We start from the raw sequence: 16,229 nt of genomic DNA on the forward strand, positions 1-16,229 counted from the left end.
TTCCCACCATATTCCCATTCCCATTTCACCTCCTTTCCTGACACTTCTGGTTTTCTGAACTGTCTCCTTGGCAAATAGTGCTCTTTTAGTCCTAAATCATTCATTGTTCTAAGGCAGTGGTTCTCAACCTTCCTCATGTCGTGACCCTTTAATACAGTTCCTCATGTGGTGACCAACCATAAAATTATTTTTGTTGCTACTTCATAACTATAATTTTGCTACAGTTATGAATCGGGTGACCCCTGTAAAAAGGTCGTTCAACCCCCAAAGGGGTTGCAACCCACAGGTTGAGAACTGCTGTTCTAAGGAGTGCATACCTCCCTAGTATGATTGTCCCCTTTATAGAGTTGTCTGTTCTTGCTCTGAAATTTGAGCTATGGGGGTAAGTTCAGTTCCAGGCTAGAAGGGCCTTAGTCTTGGGGCTTCACCAGTCTCTATCTGACCAGTACACCTGGTCTCTTGATGATTTGGAGTTTTGTTCCATGTTTTTCTTCTACTCTACCCAGGACCATCTAATGTGATGCCTTTTTAGAGTGGTCAGCAGTGGTAGCCAGGCAACTTCTAGTTCTTCTGGCCTCAGAAGGCTGAAGCTTGAGTGGTCCATTTGTCCACTTGACTCCATGATTTTCTTTGCTCCAGATGGAGAGAGACCAATTGCACCTTACATGACCACTCACAACTTAAGTCCCCAGTTGCTACTCATCACAGTATAATTTAGAACACTGTCTTTGTGGACTACATGATGCTAGTTGGCCTGTGGTTCTGCCCCTCCAGTCCCAATGACTCATTCCTGCAGCTTGTTTGGTGCTGGCTAAAAAGGTTTCATTACTATGTGTGCTGTATGCTCTGCCATATGCATGGGTATATGTCATATTTTTAGCATTAATAAATACACATAATATCTTCTGTCACTCTCTATATGTTCCATGTGTACAGTCCCACTCTCTTTCCCACACCTGTTCAACTTTGGGTGTCTGTCTATGCATCCGTCTGTATCATTGTTGCTAGTGCAACAGTGTGGGTGTTGCTTTAAGTTTTGTATTCCTTCCAGACTTTTCTTTCGCTGGTATCAGTTTTTGCTGACTCTCCCTTATTATTTGTTTCTTATACACCTTATTTATTTATTTTTTAATTGAAAAATAATTAAATTATTTTATTGGGGGCTCTTACATATATTTTAATGTCCATACATCCATTATATTAAGCGGATATGTACAAATATGGCCATCAACCATTTCCAAACATTATCTTTCTTCTTGAGCCCCTTGATGTCAGTTCCTCTTTTTTTCCTCCCTCCCCCACCCTGCCACCCTCGCAAACTCTTACTATATTATGTATCGTTATTTATATACACCACCCCTTCTATCCCTTCACCTACAATCCTGGTATTTGATCCCCTCAAGGAAGGGTATTTCATTATGATTGCTATCAGTCCCCCCCTGCCCCTTCCCTTCCCCTATCCTCCTGAAGTCATTTACTCCCATTACTGTTTCTGTGGGGTTTGTCTATCCTGAATTCTGCAAATTGAAAGCTCCTGTCTGTACGGATGTATGTACGACGGAATAGCTGGATTTGTGAAGCAGGACTGAGATCATAATAGTGGGGGGAGGAAGCATAAAGGACCTAGAGAAGCGTTGTGTGTTTTGCTGGTGCTATACTTCCCCCTGGAGGTATCTTCTCTTCTACCAACGCCTTGTTTAGTGATGAGCTTCTCTTACATCCCCACTCCTAGTAACCATCAAATACATTTGGGGTGAGGAAGGGCGAAACCATTTTCTTGACCTCTTGTAACCGTGGTCTCATACAGTATTTTCCCTTCTGTGATTGCCTTATTTAACTCAGCATACTATCCTCCAGGTTCATCCGTGTTAGGGAGTGTCGCACAGATTCCTCATTATTCTTCAGTGTTGCATAGTATTCCATTTGGTGTGTGTATGACAGTGTGTTTATCCATTCTTCCATTGATGGGCATTCAGGTTGTTCCATTGTTTTGTTCCCGTGAGAAGTGCTGTGGGGAACATGGGGGAGGAGATGCCTTGTCATGGCCCAGTTCTTATCATCCCGAGGGTAGCTAGCTAGTAGTGGGATTGCCAGATCATAGGTTGTAGCGATTGCCAACATTGTTATGGAAGTGCCACACCATTTGCCTTACTGGCAGCACCATTTCGCAGTCCCACCAGCACTGTCCAAGGGTTACAGGCTCTTCACACCCTCACCAGCCTTTGTTGTCTAACAGATACACTTAAAAAAAGAACAGAAAACCAGGCATTTTATAAAACCTTGGAGCTGTTGTGGATCCAGACCACTGCAAGAATGCAAATAGCCCAGTAGAGTGAGTCACATGAATATTTTTGGTTCCCAGTGCATATGGAAGTTAGATGTGCTCTATGGTAGTCTATTAAGTGTATGTCTAGAATAGCAATGTGCAGACTGAATTAAAGATACATGACTGCTAAAAACTGCTACCCATCATTTGAACTTTCAGAGAGCCTTACTCTTTTTGCTGGTGGAGGCTCTTGCCTGCATGTTGATGGCTGCAGTGGTCAGGGCGGTGGCTGCGGAGGGTTGGGGTGACTGTGGAAATTTATTGAAATTAGACAACAATGAAGTTTGATGCATTGATTGAATTTTCCTGTCACTCACACGCTTAAAGACAGTGTGGGGTTCATTGGTCTAATTTTGATATTGTTCTATCTCTGGGATTAGGGAGGGTCAAGAATAGGGAGAGAGACACAGGGTAGAGCCTGTTGGTGGAGCAGTAAAATACACAGAACACTTAACACTTAAGTTCACTGTTGTATATGGAGGAATGCTGATGGTGTAATGGATCATGCGTTGGGCTGCTAACCACAAGGTCAGTAGTTCAAACCCACCAGTTGCTCCGTGGGAGAAAGGTGAGGCTTTCTGTTCCTGTAAAAATGTTTAGCCTCAGAAACCCACAGGGGCAGTTGTACCCCATTCTACAGGGTTGCTATGAGTCAGAATTGACTTGACAACAATACGTTTTTGAGGGGTTTGTGTGTGTGTGTCATGTATGGGCTTGGCTCATGGCACCTGCAAGTGATTAGAATAGTAACATCAGAGACACTGATAATAGACCATCAGCACAGATATAATAATGCAAAGGTATGAAATGCTGAGAGAATTACCAACATGTGACACACGGACATGAGTGCGCACACATGCTGTTGAGAACATGGCAGTGATAGATTTTCTCGATGCAGGATGGCCACAATCTTTTATTGGGGGTGGGTGGGAAGAAGAGCAGTATCTATGAAGTCCATGAAAGCACAATTAAACCAGTATGCCTGTATATCCAATATTTGTTCTGACCCTAACCATTCCCACTCTACCCCTGGTAGTCCATCAGAGTTTTCTCATTAGTAAATTGAGGGAGTGATAGTCTACAAGATCATGTCCAAATTGGTGTATCTCTGACTCAAAAACATTTTACATATGGGGTATATTGAATACAGTTATGTACACCGAAAAACTGCTGGTGTGGGCAGAGGTGATACTCAGCTTATTGAATGAGCACCAGACAGGTCCTCTGTACCAATGGAGTCCAACGAAAGAGTTATATTCCCACCAGGACTCAGAGTCTACATTAATCATGGGAAAGTGGCATTGTATCTTGGATTTAAAGTATTTCATAAGACTTAAAACCTATTTCATTATTTCACTATTCCTAAGTCATCGTAGATACTGCCTCAGAGATAACAGTCTGAGTTATTACTATGTATGACATGTTTAACTATACTTTTAAAATACTTGCATGGGCCAATATGTCAGCAGGATATTCACTTTTTAAAATCCACCAAAAAGATTTTGATAAACAAAAAGATAATCATCTACTGCTAGTTTATGTGCACAAAAATTAAAACAGACCATAAGCTGCCATGGGTGGATGCCAAGTAAATGACCTTGGGGAGAAACTGATAAGCACGTTGGCTGTTTATGATGAACAGGTTTGTTTGTAATGGAGCTGTAGTGGCACGCATGCTCTCTTATGACTTCCCAGAGCGGTGAGTCCATTTAGGATGTGCATCAAATTCTTCATCTCCAGTGCGCCTGCTGCTTATGAGCACAATGCATCTGCAGGAAACACGATGGAGAGGGGAAGCCATGGAGCTACCAGGACTAGCCTTCCCCCAAACCAAGCCTGGCTAGCCAGTTGATTCCAGCTCAACGTGGTTCCACAGGATGGAATAGAACTGTCCCAAGGGGTTTCCAAGGCTGTAACTCTTGACAAAGCCATAGTGGCTTTACCCCGTTCTGTAACTCAGGGACTTCCCTCATGGATCTCCTCCCACATCAGACAGTACAGAATGCTTAGGAGTGTTTATTAGCAACTTCAATCATCAAATAGCATGGGATAAATATAGTGATGACTTGCTTAAATGTAGTAGTTCTTAGATTGTAGGCATACTAACAACAAAATTGATGTGTAAAACAATGGAATGACATTATTAGTTACAATGTTATTAGTATGTAAGTGGGAACCTCCCCCCACCCTCCCCACACACTTCTTTTCCTTTAATTACTACTTCACATCCAAGAAAGTCATTATAAAGCTTCACAAATAGTAAGCAACACAGTATTGCAGCTACCATACCAGAACGTTTGCCAGCAGCAGCAGGAGCTTTTTAAAACAAACACTGGCAGCTACAAAGACAACCATGGAGGCTTTTAGCACTTAGAGATAAAAACCATTCAAAGCATCGTTGTGATTGAGTAATAATGGCAGCTCTACACCAGCCTGTGTGATCCAAGAATTACAAATAATAGAATCGAAATACAAAGGAGGGAATAGTTTCAGACCTTAAATTGTGCACACCCAATTTGCATAAGGTTTGGATGACAATGGGAGCCCAAGTCCACATATGGATTAAGCCTCTCATGAATTCCCTCTGACCACAGAGCAGGGATGTGAAGAGCCTGGCTATCTTGCAGAGTGTAGTGTTTGTTTGTTTTTCTTTCTTTTTTCCCTATGTTTTCCTGTATCTGATATCCAGGATGGGTAGAGCTATGGAGCCAGTGGCTGCATTGATGGTTGCTTGGGTGCTATGGCAGAGGAAGTTGGGGGCAAATGGGGAGCTGGAAACAATGAGTACAAGAAAGAAGAAAATAGTCTAAAATTGAGGGTTGGGATGATTGCACAACCCTTTTAAATCTAACTGAGTTATTGAATTGTATGATATGTTAATTATCCGCAATAAAACTGTTAAAATTAATTATAAATAAATCAAAACAAAAAGTCAATTTGGGAAAAAAAAATAATGACAGCTCTGACAGAGGTGGATTAGATGGTTCTAGAAGTAAAGTAGCATAGAGCTTTGCCCTTGTAGTTCCACCGGTGCACGCAAGCGGAGGAAAACGTTCTAGGTATTGTAACAAACCACAGGGATATCTTTATTATGGATAATCCGTTTCTCCTGAAACACTGTACAGAAATTCAATAGGCAGTCAATTTGGTGCCCCCCCCCCCCTTGCTGGCAGCGCTTCTTATCAAATGAGGGTCCAACTCAAGCAAGCAAACCCTGTCTGAGCCAGTCCTTTCTGACCTTGGGACAGAGCAGAATGGCTCCTTGGTGTTTTCTGAACTGCAGTCTTTAAGAAAGCCAATCAGCAAGCCTTTCTTCTGCAGGGATGCTCAGTGGGTTCCGGCCGTCCACTTGTAAGTGCGCAGGCACGAGCAAATCATTTTGAAGAACAATCCATCACCACCACCACCCCTTTTTTCTGTAATTATATTTTCACATCAAGATTTATTAGCCTTGGGAAGTCAACTGGAAGGGTTTTATTTTTGCCTGAGCTTATTTTTGTCATGCTGTTGTCAGTTGCCCTGCATCAGTTCTGACTCGCAGTGACCCTCTGTACCACAGAAGGAAGCACTGCCCAGTCTGGCCCCACCCTCACCATGGTGGTTATGTCTGTGCCCATTGTTGCAGCCTCTGGGTCAACCCTGCTCCTCAAGGGTCTTTCTCCTTTTCGCCCACCCTCTACCAAACATAATGTCCTTTCCCAGGCAACGATCTCTCCGGATAAGATGCCCAAGACCTTGTAAGATAAGGTCTTGCCATCTTTGCTTCTAAGGAGCATCGCTGTACTTCTTCCAAGAAGTACTTCTGAGTTAGGGAAAGCTTATATGATGTGGAAATGATCATCCCATTACTGATTTGAAATAATCCCTATAAGAATTGTAACACCCTGGAGTTCACCTGTAGAAGTTGTTTTTTGTTTCTGCTTTCTCTTGTGACCTTGCTTCAGACTTAGAATTCAGATGGCAAATAAAATCAAAGAATGTCTTTAGAATGCCTCCTTCTCTCACACTGCCCCTGCGGTCCCTTCCTCTCTAAGACTGACCCTTGCCCTAACCATCATCAGAGTACCAAGAGCAGGAACTCAATACTGGTAGAGTTTCTTTTTCTTTCCCTCTCATTCTTTCTACCTTATTCTTTAAGTTATAGCTGGTCTCCTTGCTGTGGGGACGGCTCTCGAAGAGCTTGTCCAAATTCAGGAGGGCAGTGTATTCCATGAAAGTTTAGATTTATTTTTTAATTCCTAATTTAATTTACCATGCCTTTTTAATTTCCAATTTTGCGTATGTCTACATGTTTTTCTTCCTTACATTTGCCAGATTTGTTTATTTTCATTTTTAACAGATTTATAATAATCTATGATCAATTCTTCTGTTTTCATTGTGCTTTTCCATCTATTCATGTATACTTTCAGCATTATCCCCACCCCCTGTGGTAGTTGTATCATCGTTTATCAATTTGAGAGGATTAAGAGTGAAGGGGTGGAGTCCAGCCTGTCAATCAGGTCATAGACAACGAGGCCTCTGTGTGGGCATGGCTTTCTCCTGAAGATTCCCGGAACTCCTGTATTCCTCCTTGGAGGTGGGAGACACACACTCTCTCTACTCACTCCCTGAGAGACTCTCTACAGACAAGACACAAGGGGCAATGATAGTGGCAGCCAGAGCCTCAGAGCTGGAGAAGCCACGTAGAAACCCCTGTCAGCACTGAGATGCTTTCACTGCCACAGGAACCACAAGACTTTCCACCCCCTGGTCTGTGATCTTCCTGCATTCGGTGCCATTGCATGTGTTTTATGAGTCTGAAAAGGAATTTATAGATTGGTATCAGACATATGAACTAATATTGGACTTACGGATTTGATCTGGACTGGGCTTGGATGTTTTCTTAATATATAATTGCTCTTTTACTTAAAGCTCTTTCCTATACACTTATGAGTGTCTATGAATTTGTTTCTCTAGTCTACCCAGACTAACACTCCCACCCCCACCCAGTCTTCTCATACATATAGGCCTTTGGTGAAAGAAACACACTCCTTGGTACTAGAAGATAAAGAAGGAAAATTTGTGTGGATTACACAAAAAGAAGGGAGAAGTTCAAAGTAGTGGTGGTATTAGGCAATGTAGCTGGCCTAATTGTGGCCAATTATGTAGTGGCATCAGGACAGACACTGAGATGAGGGCAAATAAGGGTTAATGAGGAGGAATACACTGGGGAATGGGGCAATACTTATTAGGACACTGGGGATTTACTTTGAAGATTGACGTATGAAATAAATGATATAACCTTATTAAATAACTGTGCTGATAAGACGGATCCCTTCCAATCTTGGGTGCCTTCTTACAGGGATACATGGAACGAGATGCTGGAGCCAATGGAACAGCTATTACTGAGTTCATCCTGCTGGGCCTGGTGGAAACACCCAGCCTGAGACCACTAGTCTTTGTACTTTTCTTCTTTGCCTACCTGGTCACCGTGGGGGGCAACCTCAGCATCCTGGCTGCCATCTTAGTGGAGCCCAAACTGCACACCCCCATGTACTTCTTCCTGGGGAACCTGTCGGTGCTGGATGTTGGGTGCATCACCGTCACTGTCCCTGCCATGTTGAGTCGTCTCCTGTCCCACAGGCGTGCGGTGCCCTATGGAGCTTGCCTCACCCAACTCTTCTTCTTCCATCAGTTGGCTGGTGTGGACTGCTTCCTGTTGACAGCCATGGCCTATGACCGCTTCCTGGCCATCTGTCGGCCCCTCACCTACAGCACCCGCATGAGCCAGGTCGTACAGAGAGTATTGGTGGCTGTGTCGTGGGCTTGTGCTTTTACCAACGCACTGACTCACACTGTGGCCATATCCACACTCCACTTCTGTGGCCCCAATGTGATCAACCATTTCTACTGTGACCTTCCTCAGCTTTTCCAGCTCTCCTGCTCCAGCACCCAACTCAATGAGCTGCTGCTCTTTGGTCTGGGTATCCTCATGGCAGGTGCGCCCGTGGTGCTCATTGTCACTTCCTACATCCACGTGGCGGCTGCGGTGTTGCGAATACGCTCAGCGGAAGGCAGGAAGAAGGCCTTCTCCACATGTGGCTCCCACCTCACTGTGGTGGGCATTTTCTATGGGACAGGTGTCTTCAGCTACATGAGGCTGGGTTCAGTTGAGGCTTCAGACAAGGACAAGGGGATTGGCATCCTGAACACGGTCATCAGCCCCATGCTGAACCCACTCATCTACAGCCTTAGGAACCCTGATGTTCAGGGGGCCCTGCGGCGGGTTCTTTCGGGAAAACGAGCATTGGCATGAGAAGTGTCTCAGGAGGATATGTGATTCCGGTCTTTTTGGTTCCTTGAGCAAGGTGACATTTGTTAAAGACTTCTTGCTCCAACAAAGAGGTGATACCTGATACTAGGTGTACAGGTTCTGTTAAACTAGAACCTTTGGTAAGTTGCCATTTGGTCTTAAATCCCCTTCTCATTCTAAATGGAGGTGAACACAGGAAATTCTGTATCCTTCCTTTAGGAAGGATTCCTTGTTTATTTGCTACCAGGGTTCCTCCAGATACACCAGGAAACAATCGACCAAAGGTAGGATATGGAAAGTTCCGTTCAGGTGCCAAGTGTTCACACATTCTCCCATCAGGATCCGGTGACAGTGGTTGTCCTTTTTCACTTTCACGGGTCCCTCCTAAGCGTAGCAAACCCAGCACAGTATAATTGAGACACTGATTTCCCATAGCCCTTTGCAAGGCAAGACAACAGGGGCTTTAACAGTGAGGACTTTAGGGTTTTTGTCTTTGTGTTTTGGATTTCACTCTCTTTTTATTTCAAAATGGAAATATGCATTGCTCTCAAAGCTTTTATTAAAGAAGTCATGTTTCTAAAATGAAAACAAAACAAAAATTTATCAGGTTGATATTTAATGTCAAAACTACACAGCCTTTATTACCTGCTAGTAATTAGAATTACCTGCTAGGAATTCCCCAGTAGGAACCACTGTTAAGAATTTGGTGCTTACCCTTCTAGTCTTTTTATAGATGTGTAAATATGTTTAAATATGTTTTGTGTTAATGTAAGCCTGTTTATCTATATTATATAGTAAATAGGGCACGCTCTTCTGTCATCTTTTGTTTGTTTGTTTGCTTACATTACACAGTGAACCTTTTGTCAGATATCTAAAAACTTACCTTATCTATTTTAATGACTACCTAGGATTTTATTATATGAGTTAACCACAATTTATTTAATCATATTGCTTTTTATGGAATTTGGATTGTTTCTAGACTTACTACATTTCTCATCCAATATGTAAAGAATATCCTGTAGTAATGGTTTCCCATTATTCTGAAAATATTTGTACATGATAAATTCCTGTTAGTAAGATTCCTGAGTTGGATAAAATAAAGACACAAATAAAAATTGCCTCTGTATATTTTCCTTTATGGTCCCCCCAAATTGAGCAATTTTATTATTTTAATAATGGATAAAACTGTTCATTCCCCATTCCTTTGTCAATAATGGCTGTTACAATATTTAAGTCTTCTGATTTTTGACATCATAATGATTAAAATTAAAAATTGTCTTAATATGTATTTCTTTGATATTCAATTAAGTTGAGTTAATCTTCAAATGTTTATTACAATCTATATTTTCTCCTTAGCAACCATCTTCTCAATTTCCAATAGGGCCCCACAGGTCTAAGAGCAATAGTGATCATTTTGATAAATTATACAAATAGATTTCCTGATATTCATCCATCCTTGTGATTCTGGAATAAACCTTGCTTAGTCCTGGTTTCTGAATTCCATTTGCAAATGTTCAATGTAGGAATTTTCCATTCATATTCATAAGGGAACTTGCAATGAATGAGAATTGATTATACCTGTGATTTTCTTTTTAAAATATGTTTGACAAGCTTAGCCTTTAAAAAAAAAATCATTTCATTGGGGGCTCATACAACTATTATCACAATCCACACATATAAGCTTAGCCTTTTTACTCCAGTTGTCTAGAGTCTCTATATATTTCCATGCAATTACTGATGCCATTGGGATTATATCTATCATCTTACTTGTATCTTTCAACTATTAGGTGTCTGAACACTGGTAGGTTAAAATCTTTGTGGGAACACATCACCAATTTTTTCTTCCATAGAGCCACTGGTGGGTTTGAACCATGGACCTTTGGGTTAGGAGTTAAGCTACTTAACCATGGTACTTCCAGAAAAGAAGCTAACCAAACTCATCACTGTCGAGTCGATGACAGCTCCTAGCAACCTTGCAGGACAGAGTAGAACTGCCCGTGAGTTTCCGAGACCGTAGGGTGAAAGCACTGTCAATCTCCCTGGAGGCAACTGATGGTTTCCAACTGTGGACCTTGCAATTAGCAGCCCAATGCTTAGCCACGATGCCACCGGGGCTCCTTTTAATGCTACCAGGGCTCCTTCTGAAATACTTAAAATATAATCATTCAAAAGCCATCAAGTCAATTCCAACTCATAACACCTTTATAGCACAGCATACTATCGAGTATAGTCCTATAGCGTTTGCAAGGCTGTAATCTTTACCGAGGCAGACTGGAATGTCTTTCTCTAGCTGAGTCACTGGTGCGCTCCGACTGCCTGTCTTTCAGTGAGCAGCCGAGTGCTTCCCTGCTACGCAACCAGGGCTCCTTCCTTGGATATTAGCACCTTTATTCCTTTCCTACCATTCTTTTACGCTGAGTAAGACCTTACAACTTTTTAATGCAGTCAACATTTATATGTACCGACATACATTTCCCTTCTCTATCCTTACTTTTCCTTCCTGCATTTTTTGGCTCGGTCCTGCTTCTCTCCTTTCCTTTTCGGTCTCTTCAGACATCGTTTTCTTTGTTCCCGAGGAGCTTCCTGTCCTTGTGCTTTCAGTACACACCTGTTGCTCATGTGTGTTTTTCACGTTTGCAAAGGACATTGTCATTGCGAACAGAAGTGTAGGCCGGCAGTTACTTTCTTTCAGCACTTTAAGGGCAGCTTTCAGTTGTCTCCGTGCCAAGATTCTTCCTGCTGAGAAATGATTTCTTGCTTTATTCAAAGCCGCGCGTGCATTTTCTTATGGCTGCTTTGCTTTGCTTTGTTGTTATTTGAGCATTCGATGATGGTGGGCCTACGTAATTGTCTTCCACCAGTGCCACCAGTTGGCGTGGTTCTCTCTGACTAGTATTGCCTTAGGATAATGATACATAGTAGCTTATTTTATTTCCCATTGGATGATGTGGATGTTCAAGCTTCTGCCATAATTTATGATGTTTTCCGATAGTCATTTTATATTTCATTGCATTGGGTAAATCTGCTGCACAAGACCTCTTTAAAGTGTTAAAGGAGTAAGATGCCCCTGACCCAAGCTGTAGTATTCTCAGTGGCCTCATCTGCACATAGATTTCGGACATTGAAGAAGGAAGGCTGAAGAACGAATCGTTGCATTTGGTATTGGTGAAGAATATTGAAAGTACCATGGACTGCCAAAAGAACAAACAAGTCTGTCTTGGAAGAAACACAACCGGAATGCTCCTTGAAGGCAAGGATAGTGAGACCGCATCGCCGGTCCTTTGGACGTGTTGTCAGGGGAGACTAGTCCCCGAAGGAAGGCCTCATGCTTGGTGAAGTAGGGGGGCAGTGAAAAAGAGGAAGACCTTTGATGAGACGGATTGACACAGTGGCTGCATTGCTGGGCTCGAGCACAAGAGCGATTGTGAGGGTGGCACAGAACTGGGCAGGGTTCGGTTCTGTTGGACATCCTGTCATTATGAGGAGGGACTGACTCCATGACACCTACCAGCAATAACAGCAACAGGGAAATCCTTAGGGGAAAAAAGCTTAAACATTTGCATATTACATGCTTAAAATGAGATCTCTGAGTACCAATAACATGAGCCTAACACTGGGAGGAGGGTCAACTTCCCTAAGGACTATAGACTCAGGGTAATCATTCTTCTCAGTGACTGTAAATAGTGTGTATTGTGGCCGAACATTAGAGATCGACTGCAAGTAGTTTTCAGTGCTTTGAGCTGGGCTATGAGGAGTGGGACAGGCATGACTATTCTGAGATATGAGCACCTTAGGCTCGTCTCTGGAACACTAAATCAAAAAGCCAAACTCCCTGCCATTGAGTGGATTCTGGCTCCTAGAAACCATATGGGACAGAGGGGAACTGCCCCGTGGGTTCCCAAGACGATCAGTCTTGATGGCAGTAGAAGGCATCATCTTTCTACCACAGAGCAGCTGGTAGTTTCGAACTGCTGACCTCGCAGACAGCAGCCCAACTCCCAACCCACTACACCATTAGGGCTCCTCCTCTGGAGCACAGCCTATGGTTATGAGCAGAAATCTTCGTCACAGAAAGCAGAAATAAAGTAGGGTGTATGGAGGGGGCATCATGCCTCTTTTAAGGTCAGGGTAGAAGAGTAAGTGTCTGAAGGGGGGGAGGAGGCTGAGACCAGGTATACCAGAGACGATGACTTGGAGGTTCAGAGGAGCAGAATTTAAACCAAGGGTGCTCACACTTTTTCAGCATGCGAGCTACTGACAAAATGATCAAGTCAAAATGATCTACCAACTACAAAAATACAAAACATATATTTATTTTTATTTATTACAGTTATTCATAAATGCATTGAGAATTCTCTGTATGTACAATGCATGTTTATGTACCTTGCATAACCACATGAGTCCATATTACACAACACAACACAATTAACTATGTACGTTTTTTGTCATGACCTGAGTTTACTCTGATGACTTGCACTGAATGGAATGAGCCTGGGATGCATAGTCCGGACAGTAGCTGCTGACAGCCAGCCTCAAGCACACTTCCAGATGATCATCAGTCATGGTGAACAGTACTTGGACTTAATGATCTTTATGTGGGAAAAAGCTGACTCACATAAATAAGTAGAGCCGAATAAAGAAGTCAAGGAAGTAGCATTTTCTCGTGTTTGGGTACTTTCCCTCTGCGAATACGTTCCAGAACTGTTCATGGCTCTGGACTTCAGCTGAATGTCGGCTCGTGGTGTCAAAATCTCCCATTCCATATGAAAGTGATACATTTTTGTTCTCTTACTGGGTCCAGCTCCCCCACTCATTTTAATGCCCTTTCTTACGTTTAAGAGAAAAACACGAAGGTCTTGGGCAAAACTTATCTTGTCAGTTTTGCTGCACTATGTGCAGATGTTTGCGCATGCGTTTGACACCTAAGATTGCATCTGATTGGCTGCGCTGTATATCGATTAAGTGACGGGATTGATGATAGGTTTACGTCTATTTTTTAATGCCATGTAATCTACCCGCACTACATTTGCGATCGACTAGTATTGAGCTCCCCTGATTCAACCACAGGGTACCTTGTCCTCATCTGGCCTGAGACTAGGGAACTGGAGCCCAAGGCCAAGGAAGCACGTGGCTAGGAGGCTGAGGACCAGAGGGGGACTGGGCTGCTGACTGAGCGGACACATGGCTGTGCTGATCTTGACCTGTGATCACCTATGAACATTCTTAATAACCCCCTGAGCTCTGACTATGATCTGTGTAGCCATTGCAATGAATGATTGAACTCACCATTGATTTGTTGTCAGAACAGGTAAAGAAGGATGGAGCGTAGAGGCTTGTGTGACCCCTGCCTTGTGGCAATAGGGAAGCTAGAGGTCAGATATGTCCACTTCCAGGGTCGTTTACCACACTCCGGATGCAGCCGATACTGTCAGAGCTAGATGGGCGAGTCTTGTGTGGCTGCCCTGTTTGGGTGCAACTGTCAAAGGGTAAAAGAGAAGTCAGACTATGGATCCACCTCTCCCTTGGGGTCATTGTCCGCAAGATGTTTATTTCGCATAAGTAAAAGAAGCCTTCCACAGATCTCCAAGAAGGAGAAACTTCTCCTGCAGCCAGGACAGGTCCCTTTCTAGAGAGAGGAGAAGAGGGAGCTCATGGTCTCAGGAGAGAAAGCATAAGCTGTCCAGAACCTGCTCTAGGTCTCGTAGCGAATCTAGGTCAAAATTAAGGACACAGGAGATCGGTTTGCAAGAGGAGTGTGGTCAGTAGGAAACAACTTCCTTGGGCAGGAGTTGAGGAAACAAAACGCACCGCATCGGGTTGCTTCCGACTCTTCACGACTGTATCTGGGATTTCTGAGATTGTAAACCTCGATGGGAGCAGAGCCTCTTCTTTCTCCAACTGAGAAAGTTTCAATTGCTAACCTCAGGCTAGTAGTCCAATACCTAACCCACAACACCACATGGTTTATTTGTTTGTTTTGGGTTTTTTTTTAGACAGAGAAGAATGTACACAAAACTTTTTGCTTGAGATTTCATAATTTTAGAGCATTTTAAAGAGTTAGCTATTTATTGTCTCTTACAACAGTGACATAAAGGAAAGTGTAATTCTCAGTGGTTTAAAATGGATCGTAGGAGGCACGTAACACCAAGAACGTACTACTTTGTAATGTCTCCTGAAGTAGAATTGAAGTGGCTTTGAACTTTATCGAATCTTGCGTAGGTTGGTAATATATCTCGAAATATAGTCTGGCACAGTGTAATGTTTTAATATTATGGAAACAACTGATAAAAAATTGAACTAGGACCTTAAGTTTTGTCCCTGAGTTGGAATCGACTCACGGCAGTGAGTCTGGGTTTTGGTTTGGTAGTTGAATAAGCAGTCTTTAACAGCTGCTACTGCTATCAACCAGGAGATAAAAATAAAAACAAACAGCTCATGAAATGAGATTGAAAGTGTTTTTTTTCCATCTTAAAATCTAAGCTTTACAACGTGCAGGGGTTGTCCAGTTGCAGTAGAAGCTGATGGTTTCAAAAGTTGGTGTTTTCAGTTAGACCACTGGACTTAAGGCTCCTATCAGCATCAGTCTCCACAGAAGAACTAGCTGGTGCCCGGCCAGCATGATCAACTGCTCTGGAAAGGACACATTCAAAAATCCTGACTAGACTGGGAGAAAATGTGGACCAGGATTCAAACTTCTAAAACAGACTAGTGGAACCCCGAGAGACGGCCCTTACCCTGCGAGTCACGCTGAACTCACCTCACCTCCCTGTTGAATTTTGAGTTGCTATATATATTTTCATTCTGCCATTTGTTGTGTACTTGCTGAGCATCCTTGGGATTGAAGTTTTGGTTATAAACGGTTACCTAACTCAAGCGGGTTGCCTTGCTGTGAATTCAATCTGTGAATTTAGAACCAAGTCCAATTGTAACCTTCTTACTGGAAGCTGTTCACATTTTTTATTACTTTGAAGTAATAACTTGTTAACATAACTGTGAAAGTGGGGGAGCAATTTGACATCGAAAGGCCTCCAGTTTTGTCTTCTTCTTGAATTTCTTTCTCATGCCCAGGATCCAGGCATGTTTAGAATGAGCATCTCTTTGCTCTCAGTTCTTGTTGACCAGGCAGCTGGAGGAGCAAAGCCCTCAGCCTGGAGGCAGAGATTCTGTTCTGGCTCCACCTCTTGTCCCCTTTGTTAAATGGATTTACATGACCTCTGCCTTCACTGTCCCCAGAGGGTAAGATGGGGGCTGGAGATAATGACTTTTGGAGAAATTCTGAATCGCTACAGAGGTGTGAGACACTTCTGCAGGCTGTGTTTTGAATCTCTCCCTCCCTCCTCCTTTGTTGGGGCTAATTTCAGGTCCCAAGAGAATCACACTGTAGCGGAGAGAGGCCCACTGAGACAGATGATCTCAGCCTCTCCTTTTCACATTTGTGCATATATAGCCCCTTTCTTGCCTTTGGGAGAGCTGACTACACCTGTGCAACCTCTCACTCTCTTTATACCCCTTTCATCCAGTCTTCCCTGGTCTCTGGGCCACAAGAAGGTGAGTTATTTCATGACCCTCCTGAGGAGTCCATGTGGTTACATGAAACGCGAGTTGTTCCTG

General features: G+C 43.0%; 1 protein-coding gene across 1 annotated transcript; it reads left to right on the forward strand.

The window, feature by feature from the left end:
- The first annotated feature begins 7,655 nt into the window (after positions 1–7,655).
- Positions 7,656–8,621, forward strand: LOC101662348 (olfactory receptor 3A1-like). Its single transcript, XM_013005861.2, has one exon. The coding sequence runs from the start codon at positions 7,674–7,676 to the stop codon at positions 8,619–8,621; it is 948 nt and encodes a 315-aa protein (XP_012861315.1). The 5' UTR covers positions 7,656–7,673.
- The last annotated feature ends 7,608 nt before the right edge of the window (positions 8,622–16,229 follow it).

This window comes from Echinops telfairi, unplaced genomic scaffold, assembly GCF_000313985.2.
Source record: "Echinops telfairi isolate 266 unplaced genomic scaffold, ASM31398v2 ScPeMD7_7458;HRSCAF=8496, whole genome shotgun sequence".
In the NCBI taxonomy this organism is placed as follows: domain Eukaryota; kingdom Metazoa; phylum Chordata; class Mammalia; order Afrosoricida; family Tenrecidae; genus Echinops; species Echinops telfairi.